This window comes from Panthera tigris, chromosome C1, assembly GCF_018350195.1.
Source record: "Panthera tigris isolate Pti1 chromosome C1, P.tigris_Pti1_mat1.1, whole genome shotgun sequence".
NCBI classification, from domain to species: Eukaryota; Metazoa; Chordata; class Mammalia; order Carnivora; family Felidae; genus Panthera; species Panthera tigris.
The window spans coordinates 71780661-71803046 of NC_056667.1; the positions used below are offsets into that span (position 1 = coordinate 71780661).

Below are 22386 nucleotides of genomic sequence, written 5' to 3' on the forward strand. Positions count from 1 at the left end.
TCTGTATGCTATTGCAGTTGTTACCTGCTTAAAATAGGATGCTATAAGATATTTTATGTAAGCCACAAAGGAAGAGTGTGGTAGATACACAAATTTTAATAAAAGATTAAGTCACACTGCTACAAAAAAGTCATAAAATCACAAAGTAAGACAATAAGGGAGAAAACGAGGAAGAAATGATCTATAAAACAGTCAGCAATTAATTAAATGTCAATAGGAAGACCTTATCAAAAATTACTTTAATTGTAAATGTATTAAATCCACTAATCAAAAAATACAGAATAGCTGCATGGATAAAAAGACAAGAGTGACTATATACTGCCTGCAAGTGACACTTAAACTTTAAGGACACACAAAGACAGAGTGAAGAAATGGAAAAAGATACTTCAAGAAAAAGAAACAAGGGTAACCAAGAGAAAGCAGGGATACTTACACTAACATTAGACAAAGTAGACTGTAAGCTAACTAATCATAAGAGAAAAAGAAGGTCATTACATAATGATAATAAATAATATATAATTATAAGTATTTGTGCACCAAACATTGGAGCTTTTAAATACATAAAGCAAATACTAACAGAAATAAAAGAAGAAATACAAAGCAACATAATAATAGTTGGGAGACTTTAATAGCCTACTCTCTAAAATGGTTACATCATCCAGGCAGAGAATCAATAAGACAACAATGGATTTGAATAACACTATAAACCAAATATACCTAACAGACATATATAGACTATTCCATCTAACAGCAGCAGAATATACATTCTTTTTAAGCCTACATGAAATATTTTCAAGGACAGATCATATATAAGGTCACAATGTAAGTCTCAACAAACTTAGGAAGATAGAAATTATATCAAGCATCTTTTTAACCACAATGGTATCAAACTAGAAATCAACAATAGGAAGAGAGCTGGAAAATTCACAAATACGTAGAAATTAAAAAGCATATTCCTCAACAAACAATGGATGAAAGAAGAAAGCAAAAGGGAAATAAAAAAATCGTTAGACAAACAAAAATAGACACACAACATAGCAAAATTTATGGAATGCAGCAAAAGCAGTTCTAAGTGGGGAGTTTGCAGTGATAAAAGCCTACATTAAAAAAAGGAGAAAGATCTCAAATAAGTAACTTAACGTTACACCTCAAAGAAGTAGGAAAAAAAGAGCAAACTAAAGCCAAAGTTAGCAGAAGAAGTGATGAAGATTAGAGCAAAAAGTAAGTGAAATAGAAAACAGAAAAGTTATAGAAAAAGATTAACAAAAGTAATACTGTAAAATCTTGGATTGCTTCGTATATTGTAACTTGTTCTGCGAGTGTTCTGCAAAATGAGCCCACATGTCTAATAAGTTTTAACTTGATAAATGAGCGATGCCTTGAAATATGAGTTATCATGACACTGAACATGACATGATAACAACTGAGCCAACAGTTCTTTCTCTCTGTCACTGAGGGATTGTGGGTGATCATCTTCCATGCTTGAATGCTCAGTCACAGGCCGTGTGGTGTTTGGCAGAAATCAGTGATTTTTCAAAACACTGGAAGGTACGCACAAATGGTACTAGTATATTTTTTGTCACTTCAAAGGACCTATTGACAGTCCTTTGCTTTTCCACACAAGAGTAAGCTTAGGAATGCTTTGCTTCATTCTAGGTCATTGGATAGGTTCCTGTTAAAGTTTCATGGAAAGAAAAAGATTCAATTGAACCAATAGACAGTAGTGATTCTGTTAGTGATAGTGAAAGTCATCCTACACAATAACCCTCCTCTCTCTTGTCTCCCTCACACCAGCCACGAAGGTTTTCAAAGGTCAGTGCAGGCTAATTTGCTTATTTTTCTTAATATTTTGTATTTTCTTTAATATTTTGTATTATATTATAGTATTATAATCATTTTTATATGAATAATTTTGGATTGTGAAACAAATCATCTGAGTTTCCATTATTTCTTATGGGGAGATTTGCTTTAATATACAAGTGTTTTGCATTACAAGCATGTTTCCAGAACAAACTATGCTTGCAAACCAAGGTTTTACTGTAGTCGGTTTCTTAAAATGATAAACAAAATTGACAAACTTTTAGCTAGACTCACTAACACAGAAAGGCCTCAAGCACAGAAATGAAAGAGAAGACATTATAAGTGAGACATTATACTACAGAAAGACTAAGGTTCATAAGAGACTATTCAGATACAATTATTTGTCAACAAATTGGACAACTTAGAAGAAATGGATAAATTCCTAGAAACATAGTACTTACCAAGACTGAATCATGAAGAAATAGAAAATTTTAATAGACCAATAATGAATAAAGAGACTGAATCAGTAATGAAAAACCTCTCAACAAAGAAAAATAGATTTTGCTGATCAATTCCACCAAACATTTAAAGACAAATTAATGATAATATTTCTCAAATTCTTTCAAAATTTTGAAGAGGAGAAAATACACCCAAGCTCATGTCTACATTACTTTGATACTAAAGCCAGATAAGGATATTATAAGAAAATAAAAGCACAGCCCAATATCCCTAATGAATATAGATGTAAAAATTCTCAACAGAATAGTAGCAAATTAAATTCAGCACATTAAAAGGATCATACACCATGATCCAGTGGGATTTATTCCAGGAATGCAAGGATTGTTTGTCTACAAATCAATCAATGTGATAAACCCTACTCGGAGAATTAAAGAAAACCATATGATTATCTCAATAGATGCAGAAAGAGTACTTGGCAAAATTCAATAACCTTTCATGATGAAAACTTTCAACAAAGCAGGAATGGGGGGAACAAACTTCAACATAATAAAGGTTATATATGACAAACCCACTACTAATATCATGTTCAACAGTGAAAGATTAAAAACTTTTCCTCTAATATCAGCAACAAGAGACCAAGGTGCCCACTCTCACCATTTCTATTCAACATAGTACTAGAAATCCTACGCAGAGAAATTAAGCAAGAAAAAGAAATAAAAGGCATTCAAATTTGAGAGGAATAAAACTGTCCCTGAAGATATACATTATCTTCATATAGAGAAAACCCTAAAGACTCCACAAAAGAACTGTTAAAATTAATAAATGACTTCAGAAAAACAATATACAAAATCACCTATAAAACCCAGTCATGTTTCTATACACTAACAATATATATCTAAAAAAGAAATAAAACATTCCTATTTATAATAGCATCAAAAATAATAAAATACTTAGGAATAAATATAACCAAGGAAGTGAAATATCTATGCAGTGAAAACTATAAGACATTCATGAAAGAAACTGAAGACACATAAATGGAGAGATATATCATGTTCATAGGTAGGAATAATAAATATTTTTAAAATGTCCATATTACCCCAAACCATCTACAGATGCAATGTAATTCCTTTCAAGATAACAGCTGCATGTTTTACAGGAACAGAAAAAATCCTAAAATTTGCCTGGAACCACAAAATACTCCAAATAACCAAAACAACATTGAGAAAGAAAAATAAAGCTGGAGGTATCACACCTATTAATTTCAAACTATATATACTAATCAAAACAGAATGATACTGCCATTAAAACAGACATATAGATTAATGAAAAAAAATAGAGAACCCAGAAATAAATGCATGCATATATGGTCAACTTACATTTGAAAAAAAATGGTGTGTGTGTGTGTATATATATACATATATATATAAAGTGGGTGTGTATACACATATATATGTGTATATATATGTGTGTGTATACATATATATATATATACACACATATATATGTATACATATATATGTGTGTATATATATATATATATAGTGGATGTGTATACATATATCTATATACACACACACCATTTTTTTCAAATGTAAGTTGATATATATATATATATATATATATATATATATAGTGGGTGTGTATACATATATATATATATATATATACACACCATTTTTTTCAAATGTAAGTTGACCATATATATGTATATACATATATATGTATATACATATATGTATATACATATATATAAATATGGGGTGTGTATATACATATATATATATATATATAGTATTGTGGTTTATATACGCAATGGAATATTGTTCAACCACAAAAAGAAGGAAATTCTGACATGTGCAACAACATGAATGGACCTAGAAGGCATTGTTATGTGCAGAGGAAAAAAAATACTATATGATCTTATATATGTATGTACAATATATGTGTATTATCTACAAAAAACTGAAATCATTGAAACAGAGTACATTGATGATTGTTGCCAGTAGTGGACAGATGGGGAAATAGTCAATGGGTACAAGCTTCCACTTATAAAATAAATAACCCATAGAGATCTAATATACAATGTGGTGACTACTTCACAATATTATATATTTGAAAGTTGTTAAGAGAGCAAATGTGAAATGGTGGATGTATTAACTAATTCTATTTGGTAATCATTTATATATATGCATATATATGTATATGTATATATGTGTATCAAATCATCACATTGTACACATACATACACATACATACATACATACATTGTACACATACATAACATTGTACACAATGTTACTTGTTAATTATATCTCAAAGTGGGAGAAAAAAACTTCAAGGACTTGTGTGTCACATGGAAAAAGTGTCTTTCTTCCTTGGATATTAAGTAGGCTGATAATCAGTCCCTGGTTTGGCCCTCTTTCAAGTCACAGTTCCACACTTTCAATTACTCAAAGGACGTATAAGGCAATCAGAATGTATCTGTGTTTGTGTCTGTGTGTGTGTGTGTGTCAGTGTGTGTGTGTGTGTGTGTGTGTGTGTGTGTGTGTGTGTGTGTGTAGATGTAGGGGACTGAATTTACTGAGTACTCAAAAATGAACCCAGCACTACTCACCGGAGGACCCATCAGACCTGGTCCACCCAAGGGTCCTGAAGCCCCTGGTAAGCCTGTCTCTCCTTTTTCTCCATCTTCTCCAGGAAGACCCCTTCCTCCTGGGTTTCCCTGTAACCCAGTAGAAATTTTTTAGAAAGGGAGAGCAACACAATAATTACATCACACAATAAGCAGATTTTTGTTTAGAACATAAAAGTAATTATGTAATTATGTAATATTTTAAAGATTTCATAAAAAATCTACTTATACATGGTGAGAAAGTATAATTTACCTTTAATCCATCTTTTCCTTGGAGACCTTCTTCTCCAGGTGCTCCTGGTTCACCCTATTGTGTAGCAAAAACAGTAAGATTTATTGTTTTGCTAAATCATTCACCTTAACTTCTTTTTTCTCCTGATATCTATAGAAAGTAGCAGGTTTTTGTACATTTATTCCTACTTCTTTATTTATAAGGGTTATTTGTCAGTATAATAAGCTTGATATAATTTGCTTGGAATAGCTCTGAAGATGATTTAAAGAGTCAGTATTATAAATTCAAAAAAAGATGGTTCCAGAATGTTATTTTTTAGATATTTAAGAGAAATATGTATTCGTTTGTATCTCTGAAAATTTATATAGCTAGACCTGTGTTCCTGAATTCAAAGACTGTAAATACTACAGCTCTTAAAGTTGTAGTACCTTCCTGTACTGAATTAAATGGATTAATATGACTTAATTTAGTTAAAATCAGTGTACCAGATTTTTATGGTCTGTATTTTCTCTTTTACAGGGGAGATGCAACAATAAAGGCCCTGGTACATCAAGAAGCTGTCTTCTTAGATAGAGAACTTCACAGAGAAGTATAGCCATACTCTATGAAGCTACTAAAGTAGTACTGGCTCTTTTGTTACCTGAAATATTTAAAAGTAAGTTAATTAGTGCATCTTTACAGTTGCCCCATTGCTCCCACCACTGACACTTCCATTACCCAACCCTCTGCAAATAAAGTGAAAATGAAAAAGACACCGGGTGTAAGATATATCTCCCTACTTTGTCTTTTAGTATGCGAATGTCTCTTAAAATTATCTTGGGAAAAACTTACCACAGCTTAAAGGCTGTCTATAGTAGAATAACTTCTCTAAGCTATCCAATTATACTTCTTTACAATTTTTTCCTCAAATCTTGATAACTTTGTGTGACTCTAGAATTTTTTTAAACATAGATTGTGATCATTTTTTGCCCTGTTACATCAGGGAATATCCTGAGAGTTGATTACTATTATTTGTGAATTTCTTCTTTTTTTTAAGTTTATATTTTAAATGTTTATTTACTTATTTTGAGACACAGGCAGAGAGAGAGGAGAGAGAGAATCCCAAACAGGCTCCATGCTCAGCACACAGCTCATTGAGGGGCTTGATCCCACGAACCATGAGATTACGATCTAAGCTGAGATCAAGAGTTGGATGCTCAACCGACTGAGCCACCCAGGTGCCCCTGTGAATTTCTTCTTAAGGTAACAGTAGTGACAATCACAGTGACTCTGAATATGTGTAAAGCATTCTGCAGAGTATACCCAATACCAAGAAAAGGATGTATGAGTTTAGGACTCCAAACACTACTAATACAATGTGGGCAGGGTTTTGCATGCAGCTATAGAAATATGAAATAAGGACAAATGTTTTCTTTTATGCACCAGAAAGGTTTAGATATTTACCCGTAACCCTGGTTCTCCAGCAACTCCAACATTGCCTGTAGGTCCAGCATTTCCCTGAAGAAACAAAGGGAAAGATTAAACTTTTTTTCTACTAAAACAACATGTCTAATAATTATGGAAGGCATATCATGAGGATAGGAGTTTTAAAACACTTCCCAGTTTTTTCTTTTTCCTGGATTAATTTTTTGATAATATTTTGCCCCACTAGCTTTATCATTTCTATTTCTTCTCTCTCTCTTACACACACACACACACACACACACACACACACACACACACACAGTATAGGTAGATAGATAGATAGATAGATAGATAGATAGATAGATAGATACTTTTTTCTGACAAATATTTTTTCTGACTTACTTGAGAACACTTCCCATTTTTATCTGCTATCCTTCACTTGCTTTGAGAATTATGGGTATTTGTCAAAATGTGGCAAACATAGGGGATTCAGTATTGAAAGTTTAGAGACCATTCCTTTTACTATTTAGAAAGGTTACCTTTGCACCTGGTTCACCTTGCAGACCTGCTTCTCCCTCAATACCTGAAGGGCCCTAGAAGAGAAGATTTGACACATTGTCTGGATATATTCCTTCACCAGTTGCAATGGCAATAACAACCTTATAAGAAGATGGTAGTAGTTTTTAGCCCAAGGGTGAGATACCTATGTTCAGGAAAGTATTTTGCTGTTACTTTATAAACATCATCGCATAAGACCAGATAATTCTGGGACCTTTTAATAGTTCAAGTGGTAAGACGACATCACCTAAGTTAGAACTTTTAAGACCAGTTTCTTCAAATTCTTCCTCTCATATTTTAATCCTTGGTCCTCATATTTTAATCCTTGGTCAAAGAGAAATCACTTCCCATTTCCTCTTCTAATTTTCTACCCTCATATTCTTACATAATATTCTCTGTTTTTTCACTTTTTACTCTTCCATCCATTTCTGTTGAGCCCTTTGGAGCACATTCCCTTTAAAAATTTCAGTTTTCTTTATTCATTTTATAAAAAATATCACACAGAGGCGCCTGGGTGGCTCAATCGGTTAAGTGTCCGACTTTAGCTCAGGTCATGATCTTGTAGTTCATGAGTTCAAACCCCATGTTGGGCTCTGTGTGGACAGTTGAGAGCCTGGAGCCTGCTTTGGATTCTGTGTCTTCCTCTCTCTCTGTTCCTCCCCCAGTCGCACTCTGTCTAGCTATCTCTCTCTCAAAAATAAAGAATAAAAAAAAATCACACAAAGGTGATATGAGTTAATTCACATTATGAAAGATGTTTATGGTATATTTTCCACTTTCCTTTCATGGGTGGGTCCAGTTGGGAAGCACTTGGCTCCTTTTACCTTGAAAACGTAAACTTCTTACAACCTCTGGCTATCTCTAGACCTGGAGCTCCTATAATTGCTATTGTATTGTTTTTTGTTTCAGAGATGCTTCAGGGATGTTTATCTTGTTTTGAGTATATTAAAGATACCCTCCCCACTCCCCTTCCTTGTTCTACCTTCTTCTTCTCTCTCTTTCACGTGTATGTATGTATATGTGTGTATGTATAATTACAAACACATACATATGTATTTTGTAATTCCCATGTTTTTGGAATAGAGAGGTAGTTTAAAGCATTCACTCACAACACAATCTTGACCAAAAGCTTTCTGTTTCCTTTCTACCTTTCACTGATTCCTCAGTAGTTCTGATCCATGGGTGATACTCTTTCATAGAACTATTAGAGCTTAAACTATCTTTTATGTCATAGTATCTATCTCATAGGGTGTTATGAGAATCCATTAATACAGCAAAGCACACAAGTTCTACTAGGCACATAGAAAATGCTCCATAATTGTGGGCTATTATAATTATCATTAATAAAATGCAAATTCATAGTTTCCTTCTAAAAGCTTGACTTTTAGTAAGGTATATCTGCCCTTTCACTTGCTTATAGTCATTTCCCTCTCCCATTATCCTCAACCATTATTATAAACCAGCAAATTTCCCTCAACTGACCTACTCAACCCTTACTTCTTATCACAACAGAAATTATGTCTCCTACTCTGTTAAAAAAAACCTCAAGTTATTAGGTATGACTTTTCTCAGCTTTCTTTAGGCTCAGAGGATGTGGCATAGTATAGGTTATCAGCATTAGTTTTTGAGTCAGATGTGTATTCAAAGCCAGGCTCTACTAATTCTTAACCTTGGGCGGATTAGTAGATGATGATCCCCATCTCCCTCATAATCTTCTCTGATCTCAGGAAAGGTATTGCCATCCATCCTGTTGCACAGCCTAGAAATCTGGGAATAATTTTTCACTCCTCTTTTCCCTTTACTTCCCATATTCTACAAATATGAATTTCTACAAATATGAATTTCTACAAATGCAGAATTTCTCAAATCCATCCATTTCTTTCCTTTTCTATACTTACTACTTTAGTTCAGAAGTCCATCATTTCTTGCCTGGTTGAATGCAAAGGCCCTTTAGTAGGTATACATGGCTTCACTCTTGTCTTCTCAAATATATCCTCTAAGCAGCTGCTGGAATTATCTTCCAAAGATATAAATCTGACTTTATCACTGCCCTGCTTATACCTTACAATGATTTAACACAGCCCATAAGATAAAACGAAACAAAAAGGCAACCTAATGAATTGGAGAAGATATTTACAAATGGTATATTTGATAAGGGGTTAATATCCAAAATTTATAAAGAACTTATACAACTCAATACCAAAAACCAATAATCCAATTAAAAATGGGCAGAAGACATGAATAGTTGGCCAACAGACACATGAAATGATGCTCAACATCACTCATCATCGGGGAAATACAAATCAAAACTACAATGAGATGTCACCTCACACCAGTCAGAATGGCTAAAATTAGTAAAACAAGAAATAACAGGTGTTGGCGAGGATGCAGAGAAAGGGGAGCCCTCTTACACTGTTGTTGGGAACACAAACTGTTGCAGTCACTGTGGTGGGGTTTCCTCAAAAAATTAAAAATAGAAGTACCCTATCATCCAGCAATTGCACTACTAGGTATTTACCCTAAGAATACAAAAAACACTAATTCAAAGGGATATATGTACCCTGATGTTTATAGCAGCATTATCAATAATAGCCAAATTTTAGAAAGAGACCAAATGTCCATCTACTGATGAATGGATAAGGAAGATGTGGTGTGTGTGTGTGTGTGTGTGTGTGTGTGTGTGTGTGTGTGTGTGTACATACCATGGAATATTACTCATCCATCAAAAAAGAATGAAATCTTGCCATTTGAAATGACATGGATGGAGGTAGAGAGTATTAAGCTAAACAAAATAAGTCAGAGAAAGACAAATACCATATGATTTGACTCATATGTGGAATTTAAGAAACAAAACAAATGTTCACAGGGGAAAAAGGAGAGAGGAAAACCAAGAAACAGACTCTTAACTATAGAGAAAAAACTGATGGTTACCAGAGGGGAGGTGGGTGGGGATATGGGTTAAACAGGTGATGTGGATTAAGAAGTGCACCTGTTAGGATGAGCACAAGGTGTTATCTGTGTTGAATCACTATATTGTTCACTTGAAACTAATATTACACTGTATGTTAACTGGAATTTAAATAAAAACTTAAAAAAGAGAGAGAACTTTATGTGTATAAAATTAGGTTCACACAACGGTCATCCCTACCTTTAATGGAATTTTAGGCTTTGTTTTCTGAATATGAAACACAACACTACAGAATTATTCTTTAAATATATACTTAATGTATCAACTTTACCTTGAGGAGTCTTATAAAAAGTACTGAGTACTAGTGAAATAACAAGAAAGAGGCACAAAAAAATTACCTCAGCACCCGTTTCTCCAGGAGGTCCAGCATCACCTGGCAATCCTCGTGGTCCCTATATTAAGATAAAATTTAAGATCTGAGAATCAAAGTTACTCTGTATTTCAATTAACATATGCATCTAAATATGTAATTTATAATATATCATATGTAATAGAATACATAATTCCTTTAACAATGTATTACTTTACTTTTGTATAAAAAATTATAACTTTATAGTTGATTCATTTGTGTGCATGTGTGTGTGTGTGTGTGTGTGTGTGTGTGTGTGTGTATGTTATGTGTATGTGAATAGTATTAGGCTATGTTTGCATTCAAAAGAAAAAGAAAGAAAGGACAGTACCTTTCATTCCCTAATTCACTCATCTCTTCAATAAACATTTATCAAGCACCTAATAAGTATGAAATATGCTAAGGGTTTTCAAAAGTTACCTTATTTAGTGGATATGACAATGATATTTCTACTGAATATTCCTGACAAATATGTGACAAAAAAATAGCATTTTTAAAGAAGCAAATATATGACTTCCAATGAAATAAAAATATGTTGTAGCTTATATGGTATTGAGTGAGTCCAGTTCAACAATATCTCTGTTTCACATGAACAGATGTAATAGTGTTTACCCATATGAGATAATCACTAAGGTGCAATAAATGCATGTTGGGGCCTTCTTGGGAATCTTGGTCACTGTAATATTGAATAATATAATTTTAAGTAAACAAATATTGAATAGTTTACTGCATAAACATTGGATTGCTGAACTTAAAGATGTGTGGAAGCCATTTCACTGGCTAGAATTATTTTAGATTAATACTTATTTAGCAACTACAATATAATGCTATTTCTCCAGCCATCCAAAGAAGCTACTTGCAGTTTTTGACCTTTTTAGAAAGCACAAAGAAGCTGTTTTCTTAGATTAAGAAAAGATAGTTAAAATTTTCTATGAGATTATGCTCCCTAACAATTTTGTGAACACCTCACTTTAAAAAAAAAGTGTAGTAATGGGAAGGAAAAAATGTGCTATCATTGGTTGTTTTCAACTGTTTTCTTAATTGTTACAGTCAGTAATGTTAATTTTAACATTTAAAAAGTATGGCAAGTACCAAAAATAAAAAACCAGATTAAGTATATATTAAGTATATCTACCATTCAGAGGTTACACTGTAAATATTCTTGCATATTTCCTTCTAGCTCTGTTGTGGGGGCATACTTATAAATAATGTAATTATCTGTTTTATGCTTAAGATTCTATTTTGAATATAAATATTTTATCATGTTGTTGTAAATACTTCATAACAACTTGTTCAACAGATACATAATATCCATTCATCTCATATTCTATAGTACTGTAATCTAGTCATTTTCTTAATAACAGACATTTATATTGTTTCTATATCTCCTTTACAGTAAATATTACTTTACTAGATTTATTATATGCATGTTAGACTATTTATCAGTGAATGTTAGGACCTGTAACATCAGGTGATATTGTCAAATAGCTGAGATAAATATTTGAAGGCTAGGGTTGTAAGGTTGCATAAGCCATTAAAGGTATTAAGAGGTCAATGATGTTTTTCATTTATGGCTCATTAAATATTATGTATAATATTTTAAAATTTATGAATTCTCCTCAGAATGTATTTCTACACTGTTATAAAGATGCTGAGAGAAACATGTCTGTGCAGATGTCTTTGTGTGTATTCTGAATATTCTCCCTTAGAAGAGAGTCTGAAATGTATCATTATTTAGTCACAAAGTCAAGTACATTTCCGGAAAGGTTGCAATAACTAACTTTTCACAAGAAATACATAAAAGTAAAATCTATTTCATTGAATTCATGCCAACACAGAATATTCATTTTTAAATTCTTCTTTAATTTGATGGACAACCTCTTATCTTAAAATGTGTATATATTTAACTATTAGCAAGGCTGAATATCGTTTCTGTTATTTGTTTATCAGCTATCTGTAATAATCTATGTATTACTTAATCATGTCTTTTGCCTATGTATTTTTGGAGTCATTTATAAAATTTGTATGAGTTTTTTATGTGTTGTGGACACAGACTTTCAGGCATCCTATTTTATTGTTAACGTCTGCCCAGTATGTAGTTTATCATTTTATTTTTAAAATATATTATTAGGGTGCCTGGGTGGCTCATTTGGTTAAGCATCTGACTCTTATTTTGACTCAGGTCATGATCTCACAGTTTGTGGCTTCAAACCCCATGTCGGTCTCTGATTCTCTCTCTCCCTCTCTCTTGGCCCCTCCCCTTCTCGTGCACATACTCTCTCTCAAAATAAATAAATAAGTTTAAAAAATATATTGTTAAAGATAACTTTTTTCCCACTAAGTGTGATCACTGTTAAATCTGTTAATCTTTTAAGACTCTTTCCATCACAATTAAGATGAAAACATCTATTTCCATTTAATTATTCTATATTATTTCTTTTAAGCTTTTTAAAATTAAAGTTTATTTATTTATTTTGAGAGAGAGAGGTTTAACTGACTGAGCTACCTACGCATCCCTAATACATTAATTTTAAAAATCGTCAATCTTTTAGTTAGGTAATAATTTGACTTTCTACTTAAGTCTGTTTTTGGGTCTCTTAATGAATTTTTGAAGTTTTCTTCATATGTGCCCCATCCAACTCTCATTAAGTTTATCCTTATGTATTGTGTTTTGTTTCTATATACAGTGGGATATTTTTTCTATTATATTACTTCTACACAGAAAAACTTATTTTTTAAAATATTTATGTCTTGCCATTATATTACTCTATCTCAGTAATTAAAAAATACAGAATTAAGTTTTTAGGTTTTACAAGTTTTGGGGGCTTATTTTAAAATTTCACTAAGTAATAATGCTTTCCTTTCCTTATATTATCATTTCTGTGTCATATACCACTACACTAGCTAAAACTTTTTGAATAATGTTAGAAAATATAGTGACCGCGATCTTATTTTGTGGCCTATGTTTCTAGTGTTTTAGTGTTTCTTAGCAGGTTGGGTGAGAATACAAGATAAGCTACTTTCCCTTATTACAGAACTACGCTTATGTTACTAGAATATTTTGTTTTAACTAATAAACTTTATTTCTTACAGAAATTTTAGATGTATAGAAAAATTAAACAGAAAGTACAGAGAGTCCCCATATACCACCCCTGCCCAGTTTTCCCTATTATTAATATCTTGTATTTGTTACAGTGGATTAACCAAGATTGACACACTGTTACTAACTGAAGTCCACAGTTTACAATCTGTGTTCACTCTGTGTTGTAAGGTTATAGGAGTTTTGAGAACTGTACATCATGTCTCCATTGTGACAGTATGATACAAAATAGTTTCACTGCCTCCAAATTGTCCCGTTTTCCCCCTATTCATCTCTGGTCCTCTTCCCCCAACACCTGGCAACCATTGGTCTTTTTAGTGTCTCTGTAGTTTTACCTTTTCCAGAATGTCATATAGTTGGAATCATAAAGTATTTATACTTTTCAGACTGGCTTCTTTTACTTATCAGGATGCACTTGAAAGGTCCCTCTGTCTTTTTGTGGCTTAGTAGCTCTTTTCTTTTTATTGATGAATAATATTTCATTATATGGATGTATCACAGTTTGTTTATCCATTTACCTTTTGAGGATGTATCAGTTGCTTCTACCTTGGGCAACTATAAATAAAGCTGCTATAAATATTCATGTGCAGGTTCTTGTGTGGACATTAAATTTTCCACTTGTAGGGGCACCTGGGTGGCTCAGTCAGTTGAGCGTCCAACTTTGGCTCAGGTCATGATCTGGCAGTCTGTGGGTTCGAGCCCCGTGTTGGGCTCTGTGCTGACAGCTCAGAGCCTGGAGCCTGCTTCAGAGTCTGTGTCTCCCTCTGTCTCTGCCCCTCCCCTGCTCATGCTCTGTCTCTCTCTGTCTCAAAAATAAATAAAAACATTAAAAAAAATTTTTTTTACATTTCCCACTTGTTTTCATAAATACTCAGGAGCATGATTGCTGGATCATAATGGTAAAGAATATGTTTAGCTCTGTAAAAACCTGCCAAGTTGTGTTCCAAAGTTGCTGTACCATTCTGTATTACCATCAACAATGAATGAAAACTCGGTTATTCCACGTCTTTGTTAACATTTGGTATTGTTAGTGTTTTAGATTTTAGCCATTCATATAGGTATGTAATAGTATGTCACTGTTTTAATGTGTACTTCTTTAATGACATATGACAAGCATATTTTCATGTTTCTTTGCCATCTGTATGTCTTTGGTGTAGTGACTGTTCATATCTTTTGCCTACTTTTTAAACAGATTGTTTGTTTTCTTATTATTAACTTAAAAAATTGTAAATGTTTATTTATTTTTGAAAGAGAGAGACAGAGCACAAGACAGGGAAGGGTGGAGAGAGAGGAGACACAGAGTCTGAAGCAGCATCCAGGCTCTGAGCTGTCAGCACAGAGCCCAACGTGGGGCTGAAACTCACAAACTGTGGGATCAGGACCTGAGCTGAAGTCGGATGCTTCACCAACTGAGCCACCCAGATGCCCCTCTTATTGTTAACTTTTAAGAGTTCTTTCTGTATTTTGTATGCAAGTCCCTTATCAGATCTGCATTTTGCAAATGTTTTCTCCCAGTGTGTTGCATGTCTTTCATTCTCTTAATATATCTTCCACAGAGCAGAAGTTTTTAATTTTAATGAAATCCAACTTATCAATTTTTCCATTCACAAATAATGCTTTTGGTGTTATATGTAAAAAGTCATTGTTAAATCCAAGATCAGTGAGATTTTCTTCTTATGTTAACTTATAGAAGTTTTATAAATTTTAAACTTAGGTCTATAATCCATTTTGAGTTAAAATTTTTTTCAAGTATTTTTGAAAGTTGTATTCTGAAACCTTGTTATTTTTTTAAAAGTTTTATTTATTTATTTTGAGAGAAAGAACCAGCAGGGGAGGATCAGAGAGATAGAGAGAGATCAGGGGAAGGACAGAGAAAGAGAGGGAGAGAGAGAGAATCCCAAGCAGGCTCCGTGCTGTTAGCACAGAGTCCCAACCATGAGATCATGACCAGAGCCGAAATCAAGAGTTGGATGCTTAACCAACTGACCTACCCAGACGCCCCACCTGCAACCTTGTTATAACTGCTTATTGGTTCCAGGAGTGGTTTTTGTGTATGTGTGTCAATTGTTGGGGTTTTCCACATGGTTGAGTTCATACCTACTTTGTTACTGTTTTCTATTTGCTCCTCTTGTTCTTTGTTTGTTTTGTCTTCCACCCTTTTTTTAGCCGGCTGTGAATTTCAATTAATTCCATTTTCTCTTATTTCACCATATCAAGTATACTTCTTTAAAAATTTTTTCAGTGGTTTCTCTAGAGTTTGCAATGCACATTTATAATTAATTCAAGTCTATTTTCAAGTAACACTATATCACTATACTTATCCATAAAATGTGAGACTAAATACACTGTTACAATTACCATTTTGTACCAATACCTGTTCTATTAATTAAGAATAAGAAAAACAAATGACTTGATCTTACTTTTATATATTCCTTCTAAAGCTTTTCCTTTCTTCTGTTTCTAGAGTCTCATCTATATAATTTTCCTTCTCTATGAAGAACTTCTTTTAACATTTCTTACAAGGTTGGTCTACTAGTGACAAATTCCAACAGTTTTTGCTTGTCTGAGAAAATATATTTCTACTTCACTTTTGAATTCCCAGTCTGAAAATTTCTAAGTCTCTGACATATCTGAGTCTGTTCGTGATGCTTGCTTTGTCTCTTCGGACTGTTTTTTCCCCCTTTTATCCTGGTATTTTGTTGTTGTTGTTGTTGTTGTTGAAAGCCAAGTAAGATGTAAAATGACCCGAGGTAAATAGGTCTTTAGTGTAAGGTTTTATGTTATCTGGCTGGGAATTAGGCTGTGTTTACTGTTTGCTGCACTATGGTATCAGAGGATAAATTTCCTCCTAGTGTCATTGTGTTTGTCTTGTCCGTTGTCTTCAGGCTTTCCCAGAGACACCTTTAATAGGGTTTGTGTCTGTAGTTCTTTTAGCTGTAATCCTCAGCTATTAAATAGGAGCCCTATTTATGTGGTGGTGAGTTAAGGTGGGGGGGTGGGAAGAAGCATTCTATAGCTTTATGATAATAGAAATGGCTAGGGCTGGGAATTGTTCTTCCCAGTTCAGTAGGCTTTGGTGAAACCCCAAACAGTTAGCTCTGACAAAACAGGTTCCCTTGAGGGCAAGCCTTGTTAAGGAGAACAGAGAACTCTGGGTATATTTCAAAGTGGTTATTTTTCCCATCCCACTGCTAGATGCAGAAATAGACATTTCTCTGAACTTTATAGTGAGAACCTAGCAGGTCTCCTGGAGGTAAAACTCAGTAACAAGTGGGGCCTTCTTAGGAGCCTCTCTTAGTTTTTTAACACTTAAGATACTCTAAACTGTGTCTTCAGCAATTTGTCAATTATAATTTAAAGTGCTCCTACCATCCAATTACAGGCTTCTGCTTCTGGTAAGCTCTGGTTCTCTCTATCCTCCTGTCTGTCTCTCCAGTTTTCAGGCAATAGTTTGTCCTTTGACCTCATTGATCTAAAAAGAATTGTTGATTTTCAGTTTGCTAGGCTTTTGCCTTATTGTAAGAAGGGGAATGGCAGCTTCCAAGTTCCTTACAATTCAGACCAGAAATCCTTTTATTATAAATTTTAATAAATCAAGAGTAGTTGTTGAATTTTAATGAGTACTGGTTTTTAGCATTTTCCCAGTATATCTGTTATATGTTATAATAAGGCTTTCTTAATATTAAGTAATTTTCCTTTTGTAATTCCTCTTTTGCTTCATCTTTCACTTCATTCAGTTAACTCTTTTTATATAGTTGATTTTACTTGATATTTTTGGTATTTAATTGAAATTCATCTCTAGCCTTTCATTTTTTCTTTTTCTGTATGGCTTTAGAATTGTCAAAATTTTACTGAGACACTGATATAGGATCTTCTTTCATCATTTGTTTCTAGAACTTTTGCCATTTTTAATATCTTCATGAGTAATTTAATGTTAGTTTTCATCAAATACTTTTAATTAACCTGAGAATCCTGTTAATTATCTTTTAAGGTAAGTGGAAGTGACTTCTGGTACTCAACTAAGGAAGTGTACATAGAAAATAATATTTTTTAAATTGGAGGGTATATTCTAAAGCAAGCTTATCAAGAATTGACTTTTTTTAAACTATAGCATTCCCCTCATCTTCCTTTTTAAAGGCAATTTTCAATGTTTAAAGATAGCAAAAATATTTATTTGGGTCAGCCAGACACTTAGGAATCATACTTTACATATGGAAATCTATCTCCTATAGATTTTATATCTCCTTTTGAATCTTTTATATCCATACACTTCTTTTTTTCTGCTAATCAAAAGGGTTCTACCATCTCTTACTTGGATTATTGTAACAGAAAGCAGTTCTTGTCCATTCCTAGTTCCTTCCAATTTGTTTGAATAATCTTTACAACACAATAATATCATCATAAAACTACCCTATCTCTTCAATGACATTATTTTCTTTGTATGATAAAACTACAAATCCTCGGTAATAGGGCTCATAAAGCTACATGTTTTGTTCTCTGCCTCTTTTGCCATCCTTTTCTTACACTTACTTCCTACCTGACTCTGTGCCCCCACCATGCTAGTCTTCTTCAAGATATTCAAATAAATATCCAGAGCTTCCTCTCAGCTCATGTTCTCTCTAAAATGACCTCTCCCCATCTTTGCCTAAGTAACGACTATTCATTCTTCAGATCCCAGCTCAAATGCTCCTCCTCCTGAAGCCTTCCCTAAGGATAGTTTCTCTGTTATACATTCTCTTAGAATTGAATGCCTGTACTTCACAGCATTTATCTCAGTTTGCAATTTTCCATTGTTCTCTGTGATAATCTAATTAGTACATATTTACATCATTAGACTGAAACCTCCATACTTAACCACCATACTCCCAGTGCTGATACTTAATGAATATTTGTTGACTGAATGAATGGTCAACTATCCAAACCCCAATATTGGCATTGCAATGAGCAAATTAGTTTGAATCTTGTCTGGGAAAAAGACAACTCTCAGGGGTCTTGACTATAGAAAAGATGTGGTCTCTCTTAGTATTCTTAAAATATAAATCTCCACATATCTTCTGTGTCTCTCATTTTACCAATTTACTTCCTTTCTTTTCTATAATTTAACTAGGCGGCTCAAATATATAAAGCAAAGCCCATAACATCCATTATAAGCTTATTTGCATTTTATTTACCAGACCCACTGACCCAGTGACCTGAATGTCAAGTTTTAGGTGCTATTAAACTATTAAATTGTTTATACTTATAGTAACAAACATATTCTTGTATAAAGCCTAAGCTATTATCTCTGCTGTTGGCATAGCTCTTTTGACATACTTTACTTAAATGTGTTCCTTATTAAGTTAGTTTCCATTGCATTTCACTGCATCTAATATTACTGGCTGACTGATTTTGCTTTTTGGGTATAAGACCTTTTGTTAATTCAGTTTGACAAACATACACTAAATTGATCTAATATGCCAGGTATTATACCAGGCAGGATTATAAACATGAGAAAAGTGGTCTCTAACTTCAAAGAGATATAAAATTTTTAGAAGAAAGAGATATTTAAGTAAATAATGTTAAAGACGGTTGCATTATTTTTGGTCAAATAAAGATTAGGATACAACAAGAGATACAAAACAGGGAGAGAACCAAAAAGAGTTCATTTGATAAACATCATTTTTAAAATTCTTTATTTGGAGAGATTTATATTTAAGTTAAATGTTTACTTCTTGCTTAGAGAGCTTACACCAGAGATTAAATATGTAAAGGAGGAAATGAACACAATTTGGTAAGAATAGCTCTTTGTTAAATTTTCCACTTGCTACTAGCTAAATGAATTATGCAAAGGCCACCTGTAAACCTTTGGGTCAACTAATAGATAAGATCAACCCAGTAGAATTTCCAAGACTATATTGTATTATAAATCTTACAAGCATGTTATAGCATATTACACCTAATACTAGTAACCAGAAGAATGACTACATAGGAAATAAAGAATAAGTTGTGAGAAAGTCTTTCCTTTTAACAATCATTTTCCATGGAAATTTTATAATCGAATCACATTTATGAAATTGTGATGTAAGATTTTGCATTACTGGTGTACCAACGTTTCTGTCATGTTTGTGCATTTGGGCCCATCAGATGTAGAGTTTGGCTTCTTTGTATGGTATTTCATTACAGAATTGGCCACAAAAATATGATTGTGTGTGTGTGGCAGTGTAATAATCATTATAAGAACAGCTAGCCATTCACAAAGAAAATTTCTGTGAGTCAATAACACAGAGCTGTCTTTGTTGAAAATAGAAATATGTGACGTTTTAGCAGTTCCAGAGAGATAGGAACATTTGACAATATAAGACCAGAAAGGTAATAAAAACTATATTCACAGCAAAATATTTTCTATAGAATTAGGTGTCCATGATAAATGCTGCTTTCAAAAATGTACCACCACAGTACAGGAGGGCAATAACAAGAAGGTAAATGTATATTCTGAGGAAAACACAATTAGAAAAATATAAAGTTAAACTTACTGGTTCTCCTTCAAGTCCTCTTTCTCCTGTACTCCCAGGGGGTCCTTGTAAACCCTGAATAAACAAAGGCAAAATTTGAAGAAAAAGTGATGCTTGAAAATGTTTTAGTTTCCTTACCTCAGCTTTCCTTTACAATCCTCCCACCTAACTTTTCTGTCAACCTCTATTCTCTCTTTTCTTTTTGTGGTAAAATATACATAACATAAAGTTTTCCATTTTAATACTTTTTTAAGTGTGCAGTTTTGTGGTATTAAGTACCTTCACATTGTTGCACTACTATAATCACTATTTATTTTCAGAACTTTTTATCTTCCCAGACTGAAATTCTATCCCCATTAAAAAACATCCTTTCTCCCTCCCCAGTTCCCCTGGAAACCACAATTCTTGTGTTCCGCCTCTAATTTGACTACTTAAAGTGCCTTATATAAGTAGAGTTATACCACATTTGTTCTTTTGTCTCTGACTTATTTCATGTGGCATAATGTCTTCAAGTTTCACCAATATTGTAACATGTATCAAAACTTCCTTCATTTTGGGAAAGGAGGAGATGGTAGTGGAGTGCGAAAACCCTAGGCTCACCTAGTCCCACAAATACAAGGTAACTATAAAAATCATCCTAGGTACCCCAAAAATCAACCGGAAGACTGAAAGAACAAACTCCACAACTAAAAGGAGAGAAGAGGTCACATTGAAGAAGGCAGGAAGTATAGAGACATGGTTTAGGGGAGAAATGGCTCCCTCCCCTGGCTGCTGTGTAGGGGAGGGAGTAATGGTTTTAGAGAAGGTCAAGAGAGAGAGAGGAGCACACAGGGGAATGCAAAATGAGAATGTTTCCCATACTATTGGCTTAGGAAATCAGAAGGGCTGAATTTTGTGAGTTTTTGCACCCACTGGGGCTTAAAGCCTAGAATTTTAAAGGTTAACAGGCTTGGCAGAGATAGAGCCTGAAAAGCACTGCACTGCTCTTGGACAGAAGGCAGGCAGACAACCTAGGGGCATACAGTGTGGAAACAGTAATATGAAGAATTCCTCAGGCACAGTGGGGAGATGATTCACTCTTCTTGGAGTAGGTCTCTGAGAGGCAGCTTTCAAGGAGATGCCTCTCCACTTCTCTGGAACAAAGTTGCTGCCAACACCATTTTTCTCCCCCATCCCTCAGCATAAACACAGAGCCACCTGCAGGAAAAAGCACAGTGCTGGCACTGTCTGCCTACCATGCTTACACTAAGCCCCACCACCCTGCACTCTGGTGGAACTGCCTTTCTCGGTCATGCCTGCCTCAGTCCCAGTGTAGCAGGCTCCTCTGCAAGAAGACCAACACAAATCCCTGACCACACCACATCTGCCTACTAGAGAGTTTTGCAGGGCCTCAATTCTGGTGGAGGTGGTGACAGGTCTCATTTCACAAGCAGACTAGAGAACACCTAGTTACATCTCACCACATTCAGGCCAAGGACCAATAATTGCCCACAGCAGGCAAGAGGAGCCTCTGCCGATGAACAGCCTGAAGGGTAGAGCAGCTGGAACAAAATACCAGGGCATATGCAGCACACAGTGGAGACACTCCCTGAAGTGTCAGGTCCTGGATACTAACTTATTTCTTCATAAGGTCATTACTTTCAGGAACAGGAGACATAACTGGCTTTTCTAACACACAGAAGCAAGCAGAGACTTAGACAAAATGAGAAGACAGAGGAATTTATCCCAAATGAAAGAACAAGATAAAGTTGTGGCCAGAGATCTAAGCAAAACATATATGAGTAACATGCCTGATGGAGAATTTAAACCATGATGAGGATACTCGCCAAAGTTGAGAAAAGAATGGAGGACATCAGTGAGATCCTTATCACAGAGCTAAAAGAGTTAAAAAAAAGAATCAGTCAGAGGTGAAGAGTGCAATAAATAAGATTAGAAACACACCTGATGTAATGAACATCAAGTTGGAAAAAGCAGAGGAATGAATTAATGACCTAGAAGACAAAATAATGGAAAGCAATAAAGCTTAACAAAAGAGAGAAAGAAGAATTATGCAAAATGAGAATAGGCTTAGGGAACTCAGTGGCTCCATCAAACATAGTAACATTTGTTTTATAGGAGTCCCAGGAGAAGAAGAGAGAAAAAAGGGGGCAGAAAATTTACTTGAAGAAATAATATCTGAAAACTTCCCTAATCTGGGGAAGAAAATAGACATCCCAATCTAGGAGGCACAGAGAATTTCCATCAAAATCAACAAAAGTAGACCCACATCAGACATATCATAATTAAATTTGCAAAATTTAGTAATAAAGAAAATATCTTAAAAGCAGCAAGATAAAAAGAGTCCTTAACTTAAAAGGGAAAATCCATAAGGCTAGCAGGAGGTTTCACAACAA

The 22386-nt window shown here is 34.0% G+C and overlaps 1 protein-coding gene across 1 annotated transcript in view; it reads right to left on the bottom strand.

Moving 5' to 3' along the window:
* Positions 1-22386, bottom strand: part of COL24A1 (collagen type XXIV alpha 1 chain) — a 398425-nt gene that overhangs the window by 115388 nt on the left and 260651 nt on the right. The window contains exons 32-37 of the mRNA XM_015536213.2: positions 20015-20068; positions 10392-10445; positions 7067-7120; positions 6567-6620; positions 5145-5198; positions 4874-4981 (exon numbers count right to left, since the gene is read on the bottom strand). Coding sequence (XP_015391699.2) covers positions 4874-4981; positions 5145-5198; positions 6567-6620; positions 7067-7120; positions 10392-10445; positions 20015-20068 — 378 coding nt within the window. The remainder of the gene's footprint in view (positions 1-4873; positions 4982-5144; positions 5199-6566; positions 6621-7066; positions 7121-10391; positions 10446-20014; positions 20069-22386) is intronic.